The sequence below is a fragment of the Trachurus japonicus genome, chromosome 12, assembly GCF_045865225.1.
Source record: "Trachurus japonicus isolate A0001 chromosome 12, Traja_1.0".
Classification (NCBI taxonomy): Eukaryota; Metazoa; Chordata; class Actinopteri; order Carangiformes; family Carangidae; genus Trachurus; species Trachurus japonicus.
The window spans coordinates 206,728-226,285 of record NC_140918.1 but is presented as its reverse complement, the minus strand read 5'-3'; the positions used below and the strand labels follow the sequence as shown (position 1 = coordinate 226,285).

Sequence of the window (19,558 nt, the reverse complement as noted above, 5' to 3'; positions counted from 1 at the left end):
CAATAACTGAGCATTTTAGACTTGAAAATGCAGTTTTAGTACCAGAGTCTGAAAAAACTGAATTCAATTTTTCAAATTGGAGTCCGTTTTCGTGCGTCACGAAACTATAGCAACCAATCCCGTTGATTTCCCCCCCATCTCATTATATAAATTACCCACAGGGTGTAAAGCTGGAGTAACGTACGTTAAACAGCGATGACGGCGACGTTGCTCTGTGCTCGGTGAGGAGCGGTTAAGGACGGTGATACCAGCCTGTTACCAGTAGCTCAGAGACTGTGGGCGTGGCCTCTGGATGCGAGCACCTAAAGAACTTTATAATTCACAGCAGCGGCGGCTCAGGAGCTCATGCCGCTGTTTGTTGTAGTAATTCACCGCGATAGCGGCACTTCACTCCTACATAACAGCTGGATGCACCACAAAATTATGTGTGGCAGCGGTGGCAATGTGGTAATGTCGCTGACTTATAATCTGTAGACTTGGGTTCGAATCCTGTGATCCATTTTCTTTCTCTGTCTTTAAACTTCATTCACTTTTCGGTTTACATTCAAATTTGCATTTTAATACAAAGACTCCCCAGAGGAAACACAAGCTTGCACTTGAAACCTGACGTGAGCTTCGTGTTTTCAAATCACCTGTCTGTCTTCCTTGCCCCTGACGCATTGACGCGGGGGGGGGGGGGGGGGCAGCCAATGAGTGCTCGCGGCAGCGCCGCTGCTCGTTGAATACAGCTGTAATAACGTGATTTCAGGTCCTGAAACATTTGTAATATCTCTGGAAAAAGTCACTAGATTTGTCGCTAGTCGCTTTTTTACAAAAGAAGTCGCCAAGAGGGTTTGGAAAGTCGCCAGTTGGCAACACTGCGCGCACCGCCGTTACCTAGCAACCCTGACCAAGCAAATCATGCATATTAATAAGATGTGAATTTTTCAATGAGGGAGAAATATGGACGTGTTGTTAGTGTCTTTGGAGATTTATTTTAAACAACTTTTTTTTATCAAAAAATAGTCATAGCAGAGCATTTTTACACATTTTTTTACATGCACATCATGCCCATGACAATGGGACTTGAGCTTTCATTAGTTTTCACAGCACAAACAACATGATTTAAAGTCAACAGTGAACATTACGGCCCTTTCCTGTATGTCATTCCCCCTCTCTCTGCCTCCCATTTCCTTTCACACTCTGAACTGTCCTATCAAATAAAGGTATGAAAAGCCAAAAATACTGTATATAGGCTACTTAAAAAAAAAAGACAGACGACAGTCGCCATGGTGGGGATCGGCCCACATAATAGGTGCCAGGGGTCTGCTGCACTTGACTCGTCTTGAAACACAAACCAAGGAGTCCGAAGGGACAGTGTTGTTGTGTGTCCTTGAGAGGAACAAGAACGACAAACACACGGTGACCTTTGACACGTCTGAGGGTCGCACGGAACTCCACACAGTTGATGGGCCTCACTTCCTGATACACAAACTCAAATGTCTGCCTCCTAGCTTAAAGCGTTAGTGAATTATTTGGTGTAGATTTGAATCAGCTGTTCTAAACCCTCTCACGCCTTCTCTATTTCCCACTTGCGCTGGTTGGAGGGACGGAGGTGGGAAAGAGGAGGATTTGCAGTAGGGTGCGTGGTGGACGAAAATTGCAAAGTGTGCCTAAACACGACAGAGACTGGGAGAGAGCTACGAAATTAGAGCCCTTAATGTGAAAAAGAAAATATATCTAAAGGCATAAAAAGTGATGCACTTTTTTTTTAATTTAGACTTTATCCAGTTAAAGGAATTGTGTGAAAATATGTTTGTGTTTTATGGTCAAACGTCTTCAGTAAGGCAAAATACTGAAAGGGTTAACAGGGTTTTAGTGAGGTGCTGGAGAAGCAGAAGCAGGACTGGGGCTCTGCTAATTAACGACCCATCAACTCAGCAGCCAGAGCACTCTGTGCAAGGTGAAGAGTTCACCGGCTGAGTGACACTGGCTGCCTCTCACCTGTTAAAGAGACAGATGGAGAAATTTAAAAGACTGCAATTTCATTATATAAAAACAATGATGGAGGCTCATATTAATTCAAAGGACTATGAAATTTTGATTTGGAAATTTTCAGGAAATGTAAAGTATTGATGCATTTTCTTCCTCCATCTGATTCAAATTTACCCATCCTAATACAGCTCCTGAAGAACGGTTCAGCTAGAGAGATGGCTGAGGTCTAATTTTCTTAGATTCTAAGAGTTATATGCTAAGAGTGCAAGGAGGAGGAAAATCAATATACAGATCATCTTTACAGTATATGGAACTGTACAGGACAGATAACTATCCCCTCAAGATTTTCTCCTCAATAACACAAAATTTTATTTACTCTGGGAATCTCATTTGAGACTTTTGCTGAAAGTATATCAGACAGACAGAATAGTGAACTCAAACAGTATGTCACAAAAAGAACATCAGAGAAAGTTACAGATACCGGAATTAACTTTAACAGAGGTTTATCATATCATGTAGCTCGTGTTATGGTGGTGGAGCACTACAAGTGGGTCCACAGTCTCCAAGAGATAATAACAGACTGAGATCTGGAAAGTCTGTAGCTACAGAGTTAATTCATGTTATTTTTCATATTTATTAAATCATAATTTCCACATCATCTTTGATTGCCAGTTTTGTAAGCAGGGTTTCCACCGAATCAACTGCCTTTTTTTTTTTTTTTTTTACACACCGCAACATATGGTTCACGTCATAACTTCATATTTTGGCCATTCAAGCTTCCATAGTCCATAGTTCACTTGTTTGTTTGATAGTTCAAAGACTTTTGGTTAAGTAGCCATGGATAGCTACCCCGCCGTCATTGCGGCCATCGCCGGCCATCGCTGGCCAAGTGTGTTCTGTTTCCTCATGATAACAAGATAAATCTTATTTTAAGAAGAAAAGTTTTGTTATCCTGAGAGAGCAATATGCACACATCTTGTCACCTTTGATTTTAGGGAATTTCCATCTGTCATTTGAAGGGTTAAAATCCTGTTTATGATGATGGAGATTATTTTATGATCAAGACTGAATGTGGGAAAAAAAATATAAAAAAAATACACTCATTATATTTTTATTCATATTTATGAATATGTACACAAAATGTATATGAGGGTTTTTTGAGAATGCACTTGTTGGAACTGTGAAAATATGTTCAGGTGTTAGGGTCAGCCTTCATCAGAAAGGCAGAGCAGTAACAGAGTTGTTGAGAGCTGCTGGAGAAGCAGAAGCTGGGGCCTCTGCTAATTAATGGCCCATCAACAGCAGCCAATCAGAGCGCAAGGTGAAAAGTTCAAATCGGTCCTCACTCTGATGGTTAAAAACTTTTTTCCTGAAACTTTGTTTTTCACACAATCTGAACGAATGTATAGTTTGTTGGTTCCCCCTAGTGTTCAGACATATGTTTCCTGTGTTGACATGAGGTCTAGAAATGCCGGTCCTCACTTTGCAGGAAATTCACTCGGTCCTCACTATGCAGCAAGTACAAGAATGTGTGTGTGTGTGTGTGTGTGTGTGTGTGTGTGTGTGTGTCTGTGTGTGTGTGTGTCTGTGTGTGTATGTGTGTGTGTGTCCCAGATGTAATAAAGCTGAACATAACAACATGTTATTGAGTTAAACAGAGTGAGATCCAATCAGCTGCTGCTCACCGGTCACTGTAACAGGTTATTAAACCATTCATGTTCCTGGTTATTAAACCATTCATGTTCCTGGTTATTAACTCATTCATGTTCCTGGTTAGACTCAGACACTAGTTGTGTGTCCCAAATCACACACTTCTGCACTTACACTTAATATTTTGAGAACAGAAGTGTGTTCACACTGAGCAGTGTGATAATGTAGTGTAGGGTTAGGGGAGGGTTAGATAATGTAGTGTGATAATGTAGTGCGCTATGTGCACTCAAACGGCCAGAACACTGAGTGTGGATCGATGGACACTTTCCTCCCTTAACGGCCGTCGTCTTGGTGACGTAGCTGAAACACGTCACTACTTTTCAAACAGCAGCGGCAGAGTGATAGATATAACACTCTGGGCAGCGGCAGAGTGATAGATATAACACTCTGGGCAGCAGCAGAGTGATAGATATAACACTCTGGGCAGCGGCAGAGCGATAGATATAACACTCTGGGCAGCAGCAGAGTGATAGATATAACACTCTGGGCAGCGGCAGAGCGATAGATATAACACTCTGGGCAGCGGCAGATATAACACTCTGGGCAGCAGCAGAGTGATAGATATAACACTCTGGGCAGCGGCAGATATAACACTCTGGGCAGCAGCAGAGTGATAGATATAAAACTCTGGGCAGCGGCAGAGCGATAGATATAACACTCTGGGCAGCAGCAGAGTGATAGATATAACACTCTGGGCAGCGGCAGATATAACACTCTGGGCAGCAGCAGAGTGATAGATATAACACTCTGGGCAGCGGCAGAGCGATAGATATAACACTCTGGGCAGCGGCAGAGCGATAGATATAACACTCTGGGCAGCGGCAGAGCGATAGATATAACACTCTGGGCAGCGGCAGAGCGATAGATATAACACTCTGGGCAGCGGCAGAGTGATAGATATAACACTCTGGGCAGCGGCAGAGCGATAGATATAACACTCTGGGCAGCGGTTGCTTTGAGCAGCGACGGAGCTGACACCGGCGTAAATGTCTTTAAAAAACACTAATAACAGCACAACAACAACACTAACACAATAAAACACAACTTAATAGCTCGTTTTGATCGGCAAAAAGCGTTGTCAAGTGTCGGCGATAGAGCTCCAACGGCCGGTTGCTATGGTTGCAATCAGAATTTAAAAAATAGAAGAAGCAGCTGTGGAGTCATTTCTGGTCAGTAGCAGCAGTCATTTCTGGTCAGTAGCAGCAGCAGAGTTTGATTTGAGACGGTAGCTACCACCACCCTGGTGAAATGAGTGCACTGAGCAAGTAAGTACTACACAGTGTACTGTAAAGCAGTGCACTAAGAGAAGTGTGCGATTTGAGACACACTGCGACTCTAACAGATTATTAACTCATTCATGTTCCTGTTGGATTAGATGATCTGATTCTGAACACAAACGCGCTCCGTAACCCGTGATCTCTTGTTCATGACGGTTCAGACGACACAAACACACACGCTGTAACATGGTGTGTGTTATGTAACATTATCCACCGCTCCATTTACCCCCGTATTGATTTTACGCCTGCTTCGTTGTAAACAAACATGGAGGAGAGGAGCGTAACCACAACAGACTGACACACTTCCCCTTTAAACTGACACATGAAAATGTCATTTTCACTCATTTTATATATAATTTAACTGTAAATATGTAAATATAACGATTATTGACGATACATTATTACAGCTGCACACATTATTGACACACACACACACACACAGTCTAATGAGCTATAAACCTTTTATTAGGTTCATTGACTTGTTATGTAGATTTAACTTTAACAGCTGGAAACAACTGATCAATCAATCTGAGAGGAAACAGCAAGAAACAAAGGAAATCTAGATGAAGTGTGTGTTAATGTGTGTGTGTGTGTGTGTGTGTGTGTGTGTGTGTGTGTGTGTGTGTGTGTGTGTGTGTCTGTGTGTGTGTGTCTGTGTGTGTGTGTGTGTGTCTCACATGTGTCAGAGTGAAGAGATTAAATCAAATATTAAACCCAGACAGACGTAATTGGATGTGCCATGACACAATGTTGTATTCACTGAAACACAAGTTGGCAGAGGAGTTAAGAAACAACACACACACACACACACACACACACACACACACACACACACACACACACACACACGGCAGCAGTTAAAGGAAGGTAAACACACACAGAAACAAGCTGACAGCTCCACTCTGAGACATGAAGGGGCCAAAGTCTAAAAGTCTAAAAGTCTGAGACAGAATCTAATGAACCACACAGAGAGTCCAGCGTGTGTGTTGTGTTGTGTTGTGTTGTGTTGTGTTGTGTTGTGTTGTGTTGTGTTGTGTTGTGTTGTGTTGTGTTGTGTTGTGTTGTGTTGTGTTGTGTTGTGTTGTGTTGTGTTGTGTGCGTTGTGTTGTAATGATTGTGTAATCTTACAATCTGTGTAAATATATATTTGTTGGATCAAATCTGATTATACTCTGAAATTATACACATTACACATTAAGTTATAAAGCAGCAGAATCTGAATATTTAAAGGAACATTGTGTATGAATTCCTCCATCTAGCGTTGTGGTTGTATATTTTTCATGCTGCATTCAGGTGAAATTGGGCAGACGGCAGACGGACATAAACAAGCCTCTATGTAAACAATACACGTGACAACATGTTGTCATGGCGATGTGGTATTGTTTTACCGTGTTTCTCTGGACTTCTGTGACTAAAATGACATCTGGTTTGTTACCGACCGACGGCCGTCTGCCCGACTGCAGGTGAATGCAGCATCAGTGTAACGCTCCATTCCTCCTCACTGCGTTACCACGGTGACTTTTCAGGACTTCCTGTCACTTTGTGATGTCACAACTAAGCCCCGCCCCCTCGCCACCACCTGGACCCAAACATCCATCCAACAACAACAACAACAACAACTTTACAGGATTTTTAGTTTCTCTGAGTGTTTTATTCTGAAATCTGCTCTGTTTTATTACTGGATCACTTTAGAAAACAGTCGGCCAATCAGAAGAGAGGCTCATAACCTCCTCTCTTCTGATTGGCTGACACCGACCTGTTGTTACTAGAGCTGCAGAGAGAAGCTGAGAGAGAGAGGAGATGGAAAACTACACTGAGATGGTTTTTACATCTCCTCATGGATCAGCCCTTCAAAATAAAAGAGTAGAAAATATAGACCTTCAAAATAAAAGACAGCTTTGATTTAGTTTTATGATAAAACTTCAAACACGGCGTCCGTACCTCTCTGTCCTTGAGCTTCATGGCGAGGACCAGCTGGTTCCTGTGATTGGCCAGAGCTTCTCTGTAGCTGCCTTTGGAGAAGTGGGCGGAGCCGAGGTTGCCGTGGGCACGACACTCACCTGACTGGTCACCTGTTGGAGCGGAGAAACACCACGAGACCTTCACTGACCGTGTTCACATCCACACGTTTTTAAACAATACGGAACTAAAACTTCCTTATGGAAACAGTTAAATATCATGAATATGGATAAAAAGTTAATACGGTCGATCTCATCAGATTTTCTCTTGATCGATACAAAGTTAATGTGACAGATTCTGAAGGAAACTGTTCTTTATCTGATAAATGTGAGTTGTGATCATGTTTTAAAGGACAATTCTGGGCAAATTCACCTCAGGCTGTATGTTCCTAACATTTAGGTCTAAGAGAAGGAATCTGTAGATTTTCAGTTTATTTATTTATTTATTTTTTATCAGGGAGAAACATACAAAGTCATTTCAGCGCCATTACACTCATACAGAGCAAAACAAAAACATGTATTTGGACAATTGTGTTAACAAATTATCCAAGCTATTACTCCCTCTTTCATTTTACAGTGTTTTAAATAAGAACATTTGAACAAAAGAAGTCACATTTACTCATTTTTCCATCAAGATTAATAGACTGGTACTTCAAGCCAGAGATAGGCTACTTAAAGCAGTTCAGGTCTCCGTGATCTTATATATCTCATCCATTTTAACCACCAACTCTTACATTTCTCTGAATGCAATTTTAGAGCAAATGTCAGTCTCTCCATAATGTCGGTTTCCTGAACACTTGCCAGGCTCCCAGTGCGTTGGGTTGTAGCCATTTCCTTGTTATAGCTTTCTTTGCTCCAATCATTAATATCTTCATTAAATATTTGTCCGCTATTGATTGGAGTTGGATTTGAAGTTTGAAGTTCTGTGGCTTTGAGGGATGGAAACAGCCTAAGCAGCAGAACTTCAATCCGCTCCCATTCATCGTTGCCATGGCGACGCGGGGACAGACACAACTACCGCAAAACAGGAGACATTAAACTGAAAACCTTCACATTCCTTCTGTTAGACCTAAAATGTTAGGAACATACAGCCTGAGGTGAATTTGCCCGGAATTCATCTGTCAGCTGCTCCAAACATTTTATTGATCTTCAGATAATCGATGGACGTGTTGAAACCTCGTCCTACCTAAGGTCTTGGTGACCTCCAGGTCCTGCTGCATGTAGGCCAGGCTCTTCTCCGTGTTGCCTAGCGACCAGTAGGCGGAGCTCAGCGCGGAGAAGACCGAGCCGCGCAGCTTCAGCGAGCAGGTGCCGATCTTAAGCCCCGCCTCCAGCACCACCGCCGAGGCGCCGTGGTAACCGTGGGTCAGCAGCTCCTGGCCAATCACAGACACCACCACGAAGGGACTCTTGTCCAGGTTCATCTTCTGCAGCTGCTGATAGGTCGGCTCCAAGGAGTCTGGGGGGGGGGGGGCCATATCAATAATATTATCGACCTCTAGCAGAACATCACACCTGTAGATGCACACACACACACACACACACACACACACACACACACACACACACACACACACACACACGACCACATGTCCACAGGTCAAAGGTCAAAGGTGTAAACAGGAAGCAGACTGCAGCTGATTCTTTGCACAAAATAAACTGCAGGAGGAAAAGTAAAGACAGATGTAGCGTTAAAAAGGCTGAATTAAACAACAAGAACAGAAGAATGTCGTTGTACACACAAGTACAACGACAATAAAGTATCTTGAAATCTTGAAATCTTGAAGACTAATATTTCATTCACCATGTTAGAGCCAATCACAGAGCAGCAGTGGACGTTTACATCATCGTTTGCAGAGGTCCAAGTCAACATGGCATAGCATAACCTCAGAGATTTAAAAATACAGTAAAACGGGATCGGCAGCATTACGAACAACACTTTTAAAACTGAAACATATTAGTCAGGATTAAACCTGAGATTAATGAAACCAGAAACTTTGAGACGCTAATGTTGGAGCTGCAGGTTAATATCTACTATCTCATATCTACTATCTAAAATCTACTATCTAAAATCTACTATCTATTATCTAACGTTGTAGCTGTAGGTTAATATCTAATATCTCATATCTACTATCTAAAATCTACTATCTAATATCTAATATCTACTATCTAACGTTGGAGCTGTAGGTTTATATCTAATATCTACTATCTAACGTTGGAGCTGTAGGTTTATATCTAATATCTACTATCTAACGTTGGAGCTGTAGGTTTATATCTAATATCTACTATTTAATGTTGTAGCTGTAGGTTTATATCTAATATCTACTATCTAACGTTGGAGCTGTAGGTTTATATCTAATATCTACTATCTAACGTTGGAGCTGTAGGTTTATATCTAATATCTACTATCTAACGTTGGAGCTGTAGGTTTATATCTAATATCTACTATCTAACGTTGGAGCTGTAGGTTTATATCTAATATCTACTATCTAACGTTGGAGCTGTAGGTTTATATCTAATATCTATTATCTAACGTTGTAGCTGCAGGTTAATATACTATCTAATATCGGAACTATAGGTTAATATACTATCTATTATCTAACATTGGATCTGTAGGTTTATATCTACTATCTATTATCTAACGTTGGAGCTGTAGGTTAAGAAGATTTACTATCTAACATTGGATCTGTAGGTTTATATCTACTATCTACTATCTAACATTGGAGCTGTAGGTTAATATACTATCTATTATCTAACGTTGGAGCTGTAGGTGAAACTGTGAAGCTGCAGACGGTGAAACAGCAGCTGTATGTTGAGATGTTGCAGGACACAGAGACACAAACGGTGAATGAAGGACAATGAGACAATGAGACAAAGTGCAGAATGTATTCTCAGCACGTCTCCACACATATCCAGTTTGATTTCAGAGTTGAAATGTTTCCGTCCTTCACGCCAGCCCGTGTTGCTTAACTCGACATAATGGAAAACAACTGCAGCCTTGATGCCGATCCGAAGGCGTAAAATAACTTAACGACGCTGCTTCGTTGGCATGGAGACGGAGCGTGCAGCGTTGCACCATGGCTAAGTCGTTTCTGGAGAATTAGAGCTAATGTGACGTCCTGAGGGGGGGTCGGTGATGTCGACCGTGACCTCTGACCTCTGGTTTCACCTTCGTCTGCAGATTCGTCTCAGATTTACTCACTACAGGCTCATGCACTGACCATTTTTTTTAGATTTTGGGCTGTTTTGCTTCCTTAACGCGTCTTCTTTCAGACTAGAGGAAAGAAATGGTAGAAAATCCACATTACGTAAAGTTTTATTTTACTTAATTTAGTCTCTTTTGTCAGTAGATTTCTCCTAAACTCACCAGGAGTTAGTCTGGCCCATGTCATATCTGGTGTCGTTGTAAAACTCTCTCTCCTGAACAATGATGTAGACTCCAAGTAACATTGACGTTAACAATCTATGTAATTTTACAGTCCAAGTCTTTAAAGGGATATTCCGGTGTAAGTTTAAGCCATGGTCCAACGCACCGTGACACCGAGTTAGACCCCCCCTGGAGAGATGAAGTCTGCTAACCGCTAGCTTCTCTAGTTGTAGCAACGTTAGCAATGACCGCACCATAACAAACAGCACAGTATACGGATCCACTATCCACCGATCAAAAAGCCACTTACAGCCAAAAATAGCATAGAGTCCAGGCACTGACAACACACGTCCGAGGCCGACTGGCAGCACAAACATCTGGTTTCAGCACAAACATCTGGTTTCAGCACAAACATCTGGTTTCAGCACAAACATCTGGTTTCAGCACAAACATCTGGTTTCAACACAAACATCTGGTTCAGCACAAACATCTGGTTTCAGCTGCCACCGACAGCATAAACATCTGGTTTCAGCACAAACATCTGGTTTTTCTGCGGCCACAACTGTGCAGTTATATACACGACATGACGAAGTAGACAACAAGGTAAAAAACAGGTCAGATAATCAGGCCAGTAATGGAACTTGGACAGTTTGGGAAATAAAGTGCAAAGTGCAAAGTGCTGGGCCAAAGTGACAGGTGCTAAAGTGCAGGAGTACATGGGTACCAAGTTGTATTGCACAGTGCCCTAAAGTGCACTCAGTTTAAAGTGCCAGGTGTATTGCATTAAATAGCGCATCGGATTAAAGTAAAAGTAAAAATTAAAGAATGACATGGTATGTTATCAACATATTATAGCAACTAAACATTCTATCCATCCATGTTTCCATTGCCGGTCTCACTCAAGCACTGCAGGTGCTGTCTGTGGCCGCTGAAACCAGATGTTTGTGCTGAAACCAGATGTTTGTGCTGTCGGTGGCCGCTGAAACCAGATGTTTGTGCTGAAACCAGATGTTTGTGCTGAAACCAGATGTTTGTGCTGAAACCAGATGTTTGTGCTGCCAGTCGGCCTCAGTGTGTGTTGTCAGTGCCTGGACTCTATGTTGGACACAGAAAGTTGCTGCATAGCGTATAACTGGAGCAGAGTGGGTGAGTTGTGTTCGTCTCTTTTCAATAGAAACCAGGCTAAGCTAACAGATGTTTGATGCCTCGTATTATGGGATGGGACCCTGTTTGTACTGTTGATGACGTTTGGTGCTGTTCTGAGCATTATTTGTGGCTGTAAGTGGCTTTTTGATCGGTGGATAGTGGATCCGTATACTGCGCTGTTTGTTATGGTGCGGTCATTGCTAACGCACCATAAGACACCAAACCTTCCACTTTGATCCCTTTCTATATTCTGAAGGTTTTTACAGAGGGGATTGTTGATATATCATTCACAGCCTCATTTATACAACATTTTATTACTAAAAACATGGAGACATCAGATGTTTTAGAGCTGGTGACAGTATTTTCTCATTTACAGAGTGATAAAAAGAGATATCCACAATCCTCCTCTGGAAAAACTCTAAAAAGACTCTAATATGTCAACAAGATAAAACTTTATCCATTGTTCAGATTTCTGTTATGGAAATATATGCAAATTAGCGCATATTTAATCAGATATTGCCTCATTTACATATTTAAACATAAAATTTGACAAAACTTGCAATACAAAAAATAACTGTCTTAATGTGAGTGATAAACTTGGGTTTATGAAGTTTCATGGTGATATCTGCCCTGTAACACCCTCCTGGCTCAGTGTGGAGGTTTCACAGCGTCAGCGGGATTCAGACCTGCGACAGAAGGAGTCTGAGTCTGAAGTTAAACGGTCGAGGACGGTTTCACCTCTCTGCTGAGCTGCTGCAGCCTCATGCTGCCTCACAACCTGTCACCGCTTCACACCGCTTCACACCAAACACTCCCAGTTCGTCCAGACTGGAGTCACCGAGCCAAACCTTCACATTAAAGCTCCACAGTTTCCTCTTCTACGGCCTTTTATTTTGAAGGGCTGATCCATGAGGAGATGTAAAAACCATCTCAGTGTAGTTTTCTATCTCCTCTTTCAAACATCTACCTTTATTCTGAAATAAATAAAACCACACTATGAGATAATAACACAACGTTACCACACAGAGTTGTTTTAGAGGGAAATTCAGAGACTGTTGATGAAAAACTGTCCCTGAAGGCAACGTGCATCAGTGGTTTTGCATGAATGTCCCTCTAAAACAACTCTGTGTGGTAACGTTGTGTTATTATCTCATAGCGTGGTGAATGTGCAGCTCACAACTTGTCCACCAGAGCATTGTGGAGTTGTTGGATTGTGTATTTGATGAGTTTGATGAGGGAAACCAAGAAATCCCATAATGAGCCTCCGTAGCGTAGCTCTGAGCAGCTCACGGCTCTGCTCCGCCGTTCTAAAAACAGCTTGCACCGACAATTAAAGGTAACGAACCTACTGCTATGACTATAGGGATTATGGTGATGGGACAATCTGACAAAATGTTGAACTATCCCTTTAACAAAAACATCTACCTTTATACTGTATGGAGCTTTAATACAAACATCTGCCTTTATTTTGAAGGAGCTTTAACACAAACATCTACCTCTATACTGTATTTAATAATCTCTGTACATATTAAACAGTGGTGGTGACCCCGTGGTTGAGGTCAGGGTGGACGTGTCTCCGTGTCTCTAAGTGGAGGATATTTTTAGGGGGTTTTGCAGCTTTGAGGCTTTGGCCGTATATAAATGATGAAATACGTCCTAACTCACAAAGTTTCAGCTCTGTCCCTTCTCCTCAGTCACACTCTGTAACTTTAGAAGGGAAGAACTAACTCAGGTTTTACACATGAGCTGGATTAATGAGCTGTAAACTCAGTCCACCACACTGGGAGGGTTTCTGCTGCAGCCAGACTTTAAGAAGAAGTTTCTGTGTTAGATAATCCTGTTTTATTTCTATATGCTTGTGTAACGGATGTGCACTCACTCACCCATAAAGGCTGGGCTAACCAACCTGCCAAGCGGTTGTCAACCAGGACCAGGACTGTGTCTGTCTGAAAGCTGCTGCTCCTCGTTTCCACTTTCTGCTTCTTTATGTTTCTCTTTCATCTGATTTTACTTGTTTTATTCATTTTAGACGTTTCACTGACTTTATGCTTCTCTCTGTTTCTCTCTGTTTCTCTCTCCCTCTGCCCCCCCAGAGGAAACTCTCTGAATAAAACAACACAAGCAAAGTGAAACTTCACATTTCTACATCTCACTCTGCTGCAGACTCTGGTTGTTGCTGACTTTGTTCCTGTCTCTGTGTGTCTTTGTGTGTTTTTGTGTGTTTTTGTGTGTCTCTGTGTCTGAAGCTGTTTTCCCACTAAAGTTAGCAGGTCGATGCAGGTTTTTTAAACGCGGGTCGACCTGCTAACAATCTGCATTTGGCCCCTTTCCCATTGACCAAAATGAGCCCCGCTGGGGAGTCAGAGCATAAACCAGTCACACCGTGTCATGCCACAGCCGCGGAGTGTCGTTCCGCCGAGGCAGATGAGGTGTCTGGCCGACCTGAGCACCAGGACATCACAACACGTCGGTTGTTTCATTTTCGGTCGGTGTTGTTTGATGTTCTGATCCCAGTCTGAACGAGAGCAGAGCTTTGTTTATATGAGACGCGACCGGCGCGATGACGTGGCGTCATGTAACGCTCAGCGTCATCACATAAATTAGTGGGTTGACCTGGGTCTGGCGTTCCCACTGCAAGCCGATCGGAGCCGATTTTAACCCGTTGCTTGCCGAGTCGTTTGACGCGGGTCGACGTGGTTTAAACCGGTTTGTTGGCCAGTGGGAAAGGGGGATATGTGTGTGTCTCAGTAGCCATGTTTCCATCCAAAGTGATTTGAATTACTGGGAAATGAGCATTAAAAGAAATTCAAATCGTGTGTGCTTCCATCTACGGACTTTGCCCCCCCCCCCCCACGGACGGACGGACTGATTTCAACACATTAGCGCAATTTAGCGCATATGTTTATTACCATCACAACGCAACCGTGTGTGTGAGAGAGAGAGAGACTTTATTAATGATAAACTCTGGATGCTGGTTGATCAGTTTGGTTTTTACTGAGGAGGAACTATGAAGAACTGAGCTGTAACATCATTATGAAGGTGTGTGGGGGCTTTTATTTTGCTGTGGCGATGCCACAATTAATTAGCCTAGTGAAACCCTGATGTTGTCTGGTGAGTGAACTGCAACACGGGAGCAGACAGGGTGAAAGTGGCTACGTCACTGAACTCACACACAGCTGTTTCCATCCCATAGAATCAACCAACCCCGGCCGTAGCAGCGTGTTTCAGTTTGTGTGAATCAGGGGATTTTAATTCTAATCACGGCGTTTCCATCATCATTTTCTGATGCAAAACATCTAGATGAATCTAAACAGCTGATGGAAACACAACTGTGTGTGTGGTTTAGGTTGTGTGTCTCTGTGTGTGTCTGTGTGTGTGTCTGTGTGTGTCTGTGTATCTGTGTGTGTCAGTGTGTGTGTGTGTGTGTGTGTGTGTGTGTGTGTCTCTAACCTCTGAGTGGTGACATCATAGCAGCCTCCACCATCCCCACCAGCAGCTGCAGACTCTTGGGGTCCTGAGCCAGACCAGAGGAGAACGCTGCCAGAGCGTCGGCATGACGACCAAGGTACTGCAGCGCTACGCCCTGACGAAAGTAGGCCTGAGGACAGAGGACATGAGGACATAAGGAGAGAGGAGATGAGTGGACATCAGAGGACATGAGGACATGAGGACAGAGGAGAGAGGACAGAGGAGAGAGGACAGAGGAGAGAGGACAGAGGAGAGAGGACATGAGGAGAGAGGACAGAGGAGAGAGGACATGAGGAGAGAGGAGATGAGGACAGAGGAGATGAGGAGAGAGGAGATGAGGACAGAGGAGATGAGGAGAGAGGAGATGAGGAGAGAGGAGAGAGGAGAGAGGAGAGAGGACAGAGGAGAGAGGACATGAGTGGACATCAGAGGACATCTTTCGCTGTCTGGTGGAAGCATGGAAGCGATTGGGATTAAACTCCGACGACTCAAAATATCACTGAGCAAAACACACGGACACATTGTTACAGCCGGGAGCGACTAGCGCCGCGTCACAGGGATTCACACAGGGACAGAGAAAGTAGGCCTGAGGACAGAGGAGAGAGGAGAGAGGACAGAGGAGAGAGGAGAGAGGAGATAAGGAGAGAGGAGAGAGGAGATAAGGAGATAAGGAGAGAGGACAGAGGAGAGAGGAGAGAGGAGAGAGGAGATAAGGAGAGAGGAGAGAGGAGAGAGGAGAGAGGAGAGAGGAGAGAGGAGAGAGGAGATAAGGAGAGAGGAGAGAGGAGATAAGGAGATAAGGAGAGAGGAGAGAGGAGAGAGGAGAGAGGAGAGAGGAGATAAGGAGAGAGGAGAGAGGAGAGAGGAGATAAGGAGAGAGGAGAGAGGAGATAAGGAGAGAGGACAGAGGAGAGAGGAGAGAGGAGAGAGGAGATAAGGAGAGAGGAGAGAGGAGAGAGGAGAGAGGAGATAAGGAGAGAGGAGAGAGGAGATAAGGAGATAAGGAGAGAGGACAGAGGAGAGAGGACAGAGGAGAGAGGAGAGAGGAGAGAGGAGATAAGGAGAGAGGAGAGAGGAGAGAGGAGAGAGGAGAGAGGAGATAAGGAGAGAGGAGAGAGGAGATAAGGAGATAAGGAGAGAGGACAGAGGAGAGAGGAGAGAGGAGAGAGGAGAGAGGAGAGAGGAGATAAGGAGAGAGGAGAGAGGAGAGAGGAGAGAGGAGATAAGGAGAGAGGAGAGAGGAGATAAGGAGATAAGGAGAGAGGACAGAGGAGAGAGGAGAGAGGAGAGAGGAGATAAGGAGAGAGGAGAGAGGAGATAAGGAGATAAGGAGAGAGGACAGAGGAGAGAGGAGAGAGGAGAGAGGAGAGAGGAGATAAGGAGGAGAGGAGAGAGGAGAGAGGAGAGAGGAGATAAGGAGAGAGGAGAGAGGAGATAAGGAGATAAGGAGAGAGGACAGAGGAGAGAGGAGAGAGGAGAGAGGAGATAAGGAGAGAGGAGAGAGGAGAGAGGAGATAAGGAGAGAGGAGATAAGGAGAGAGGAGAGAGGAGATAAGGAGAGAGGAGAGAGGAGATAAGGAGAGAGGACAGAGGAGAGAGGACAGAGGAGAGAGGAGAGAGGAGAGAGGAGATAAGGAGAGAGGAGAGAGGAGAGAGGAGAGAGGAGAGAGGAGATAAGGAGAGGAGAGAGGAGATAAGGAGATAAGGAGAGAGGACAGAGGAGAGAGGAGAGAGGAGAGAGGAGAGAGGAGATAAGGAGAGAGGAGAGAGGAGAGAGGAGAGAGGAGATAAGGAGAGAGGAGAGAGGAGAGAGGAGAGAGGAGATAAGGAGAGAGGAGAGAGGAGAGAGGAGAGAGGAGATAAGGAGAGAGGAGAGAGGAGATAAGGAGATAAGGAGAGAGGACAGAGGAGAGAGGAGAGAGGAGAGAGGAGATAAGGAGAGAGGAGAGAGGAGAGAGGAGATAAGGAGAGAGGACAGAGGAGAGAGGAGAGAAGGAGAGAAGGAGAGAGGAGAGAGGAGAGAGGAGATAAGGAGAGAGGAGAGGAGAGAGGAGAGAGGAGAGAGGAGAGAGGAGAGAGGAGAGAGGAGATAAGGAGAGAGGAGAGAGGAGATAAGGAGAGAGGACAGAGGAGAGAGGACAGAGGAGAGAGGAGAGAGGAGAGAGGAGATAAGGAGAGAGGAGAGAGGAGAGAGGAGAGAGGAGAGAGGAGAGAGGAGATAAGGAGAGAGGAGAGAGGAGATAAGGAGATAAGGAGAGAGGACAGAGGAGAGAGGAGAGAGGAGAGAGGAGAGAGGAGATAAGGAGAGAGGAGAGAGGAGAGAGGAGAGAGGAGATAAGGAGAGAGGAGAGAGGAGATAAGGAGATAAGGAGAGAGGACAGAGGAGAGAGGAGAGAGGAGAGAGGAGATAAGGAGAGAGGAGAGAGGAGAGAGGAGATAAGGAGAGAGGACAGAGGAGAGAGGAGAGAAGGAGAGAAGGAGAGAGGAGAGAGGAGAGAGGAGATAAGGAGAGAGGAGAGGAGAGAGGAGAGAGGAGATAAGGAGAGAGGACAGAGGAGAGAGGAGAGAGGAGAGAGGAGATAAGGAGAGAGGAGAGAGGAGAGAGGAGATAAGGAGAGAGGACAGAGGAGAGAAGGAGAGAAGGAGAGAGGAGAGAGGAGAGAGGAGAGAGGAGATAAGGAGAGAGGAGAGGAGAGAGGAGATAAGGAGAGAGGAGAGAGGAGATAAGGAGAGAGGACAGAGGAGAGAGGAGAGAGGAGAGAGGAGATAAGGAGAGAGGAGAGAGGAGAGAGGAGAGAGGAGATAAGGAGAGAGGAGAGAGGAGATAAGGAGATAAGGAGAGAGGACAGAGGAGAGAGGACAGAGGAGAGAGGAGAGAGGAGAGAGGAGATAAGGAGATAAGGAGAGAGGACAGAGGAGAGAGGAGAGAGGAGAGAGGAGATAAGGAGAGAGGAGAGAGGAGAGAGGAGAGAGGAGAGAGGAGAGAGGAGATAAGGAGAGAGGAGAGAGGAGATAAGGAGATAAGGAGAGAGGAGAGAGGAGAGAGGAGAGAGGAGAGAGGAGATAAGGAGAGAGGAGAGAGGAGAGAGGAGATAAGGAGAGAGGAGAGAGGAGATAAGGAGAGAGGACAGAGGAGAGAGGAGAGAGGAGAGAGGAGATAAGGAGAGAGGAGAGAGGAGAGAGGAGAGAGGAGATAAGGAGAGAGGAGAGAGGAGATAAGGAGATAAGGAGAGAGGACAGAGGAGAGAGGACAGAGGAGAGAGGAGAGAGGAGAGAGGAGATAAGGAGAGAGGAGAGAGGAGAGAGGAGAGAGGAGAGAGGAGATAAGGAGAGAGGAGAGAGGAGATAAGGAGATAAGGAGAGAGGACAGAGGAGAGAGGAGAGAGGAGAGAGGAGAGAGGAGAGAGGAGATAAGGAGAGAGGAGAGAGGAGAGAGGAGAGAGGAGATAAGGAGAGAGGAGAGAGGAGAGAGGAGATAAGGAGAGAGGACAGAGGAGAGAGGAGAGAGGAGAGAGGAGATAAGGAGAGAGGAGAGAGGAGATAAGGAGATAAGGAGAGAGGACAGAGGAGAGAGGAGAGAGGAGAGAGGAGAGAGGAGATAAGGAGAGAGGAGAGAGGAGAGAGGAGAGAGGAGATAAGGAGAGAGGAGAGAGGAGATAAGGAGATAAGGAGATAAGGAGAGAGGAGAGAGGAGAGAGGAGAGAGGAGATAAGGAGAGAGGAGAGAGGAGAGAGGAGATAAGGAGAGAGGAGATAAGGAGAGAGGAGAGAGGAGATAAGGAGAGAGGAGAGAGGAGATAAGGAGAGAGGACAGAGGAGAGAGGACAGAGGAGAGAGGAGAGAGGAGAGAGGAGATAAGGAGAGAGGAGAGAGGAGAGAGGAGAGAGGAGAGAGGAGAGAGGAGATAAGGAGAGAGGAGAGAGGAGATAAGGAGATAAGGAGAGAGGACAGAGGAGAGAGGAGAGAGGAGAGAGGAGAGAGGAGATAAGGAGAGAGGAGAGAGGAGAGAGGAGAGAGGAGATAAGGAGAGAGGAGAGAGGAGAGAGGAGAGAGGAGATAAGGAGAGAGGAGAGAGGAGAGAGGAGAGAGGAGATAAGGAGAGAGGAGAGAGGAGAGAGGAGATAAGGAGAGAGGACAGAGGAGAGAGGAGAGAAGGAGAGAAGGAGAGAGGAGAGAGGAGAGAGGAGATAAGGAGAGAGGAGAGGAGAGAGGAGAGAGGAGAGAGGAGAGAGGAGAGAGGAGATAAGGAGAGAGGAGAGAGGAGATAAGGAGAGAGGACAGAGGAGAGAGGACAGAGGAGAGAGGAGAGAGGAGAGAGGAGATAAGGAGAGAGGAGAGAGGAGAGAGGAGAGAGGAGAGAGGAGAGAGGAGATAAGGAGAGAGGAGAGAGGAGATAAGGAGATAAGGAGAGAGGACAGAGGAGAGAGGAGAGAGGAGAGAGGAGAGAGGAGATAAGGAGAGAGGAGAGAGGAGAGAGGAGAGAGGAGATAAGGAGAGAGGAGAGAGGAGATAAGGAGATAAGGAGAGAGGACAGAGGAGAGAGGAGAGAGGAGAGAGGAGATAAGGAGAGAGGAGAGAGGAGAGAGGAGATAAGGAGATAAGGAGAGAGGAGAGAGGAGAGAAGGAGAGAAGGAGAGAGGAGAGAGGAGAGAGGAGATA

At 44.9% G+C, this 19,558-nt stretch overlaps 1 protein-coding gene across 1 annotated transcript in view; it reads right to left on the bottom strand.

The window, feature by feature from the left end:
• ttc28 (tetratricopeptide repeat domain 28) overlaps window positions 1-19,558 on the bottom strand; it is a 135,159-nt gene that overhangs the window by 60,976 nt on the left and 54,625 nt on the right. Inside the window, exons 3-5 of the mRNA XM_085794275.1 lie at window positions 14,883-15,030; window positions 8,106-8,378; window positions 6,903-7,033 (exon numbers count right to left, since the gene is read on the bottom strand). Of these exons, the coding sequence (XP_085650401.1) occupies window positions 6,903-7,033; window positions 8,106-8,378; window positions 14,883-15,030 (552 nt within the window). The remainder of the gene's footprint in view (window positions 1-6,902; window positions 7,034-8,105; window positions 8,379-14,882; window positions 15,031-19,558) is intronic.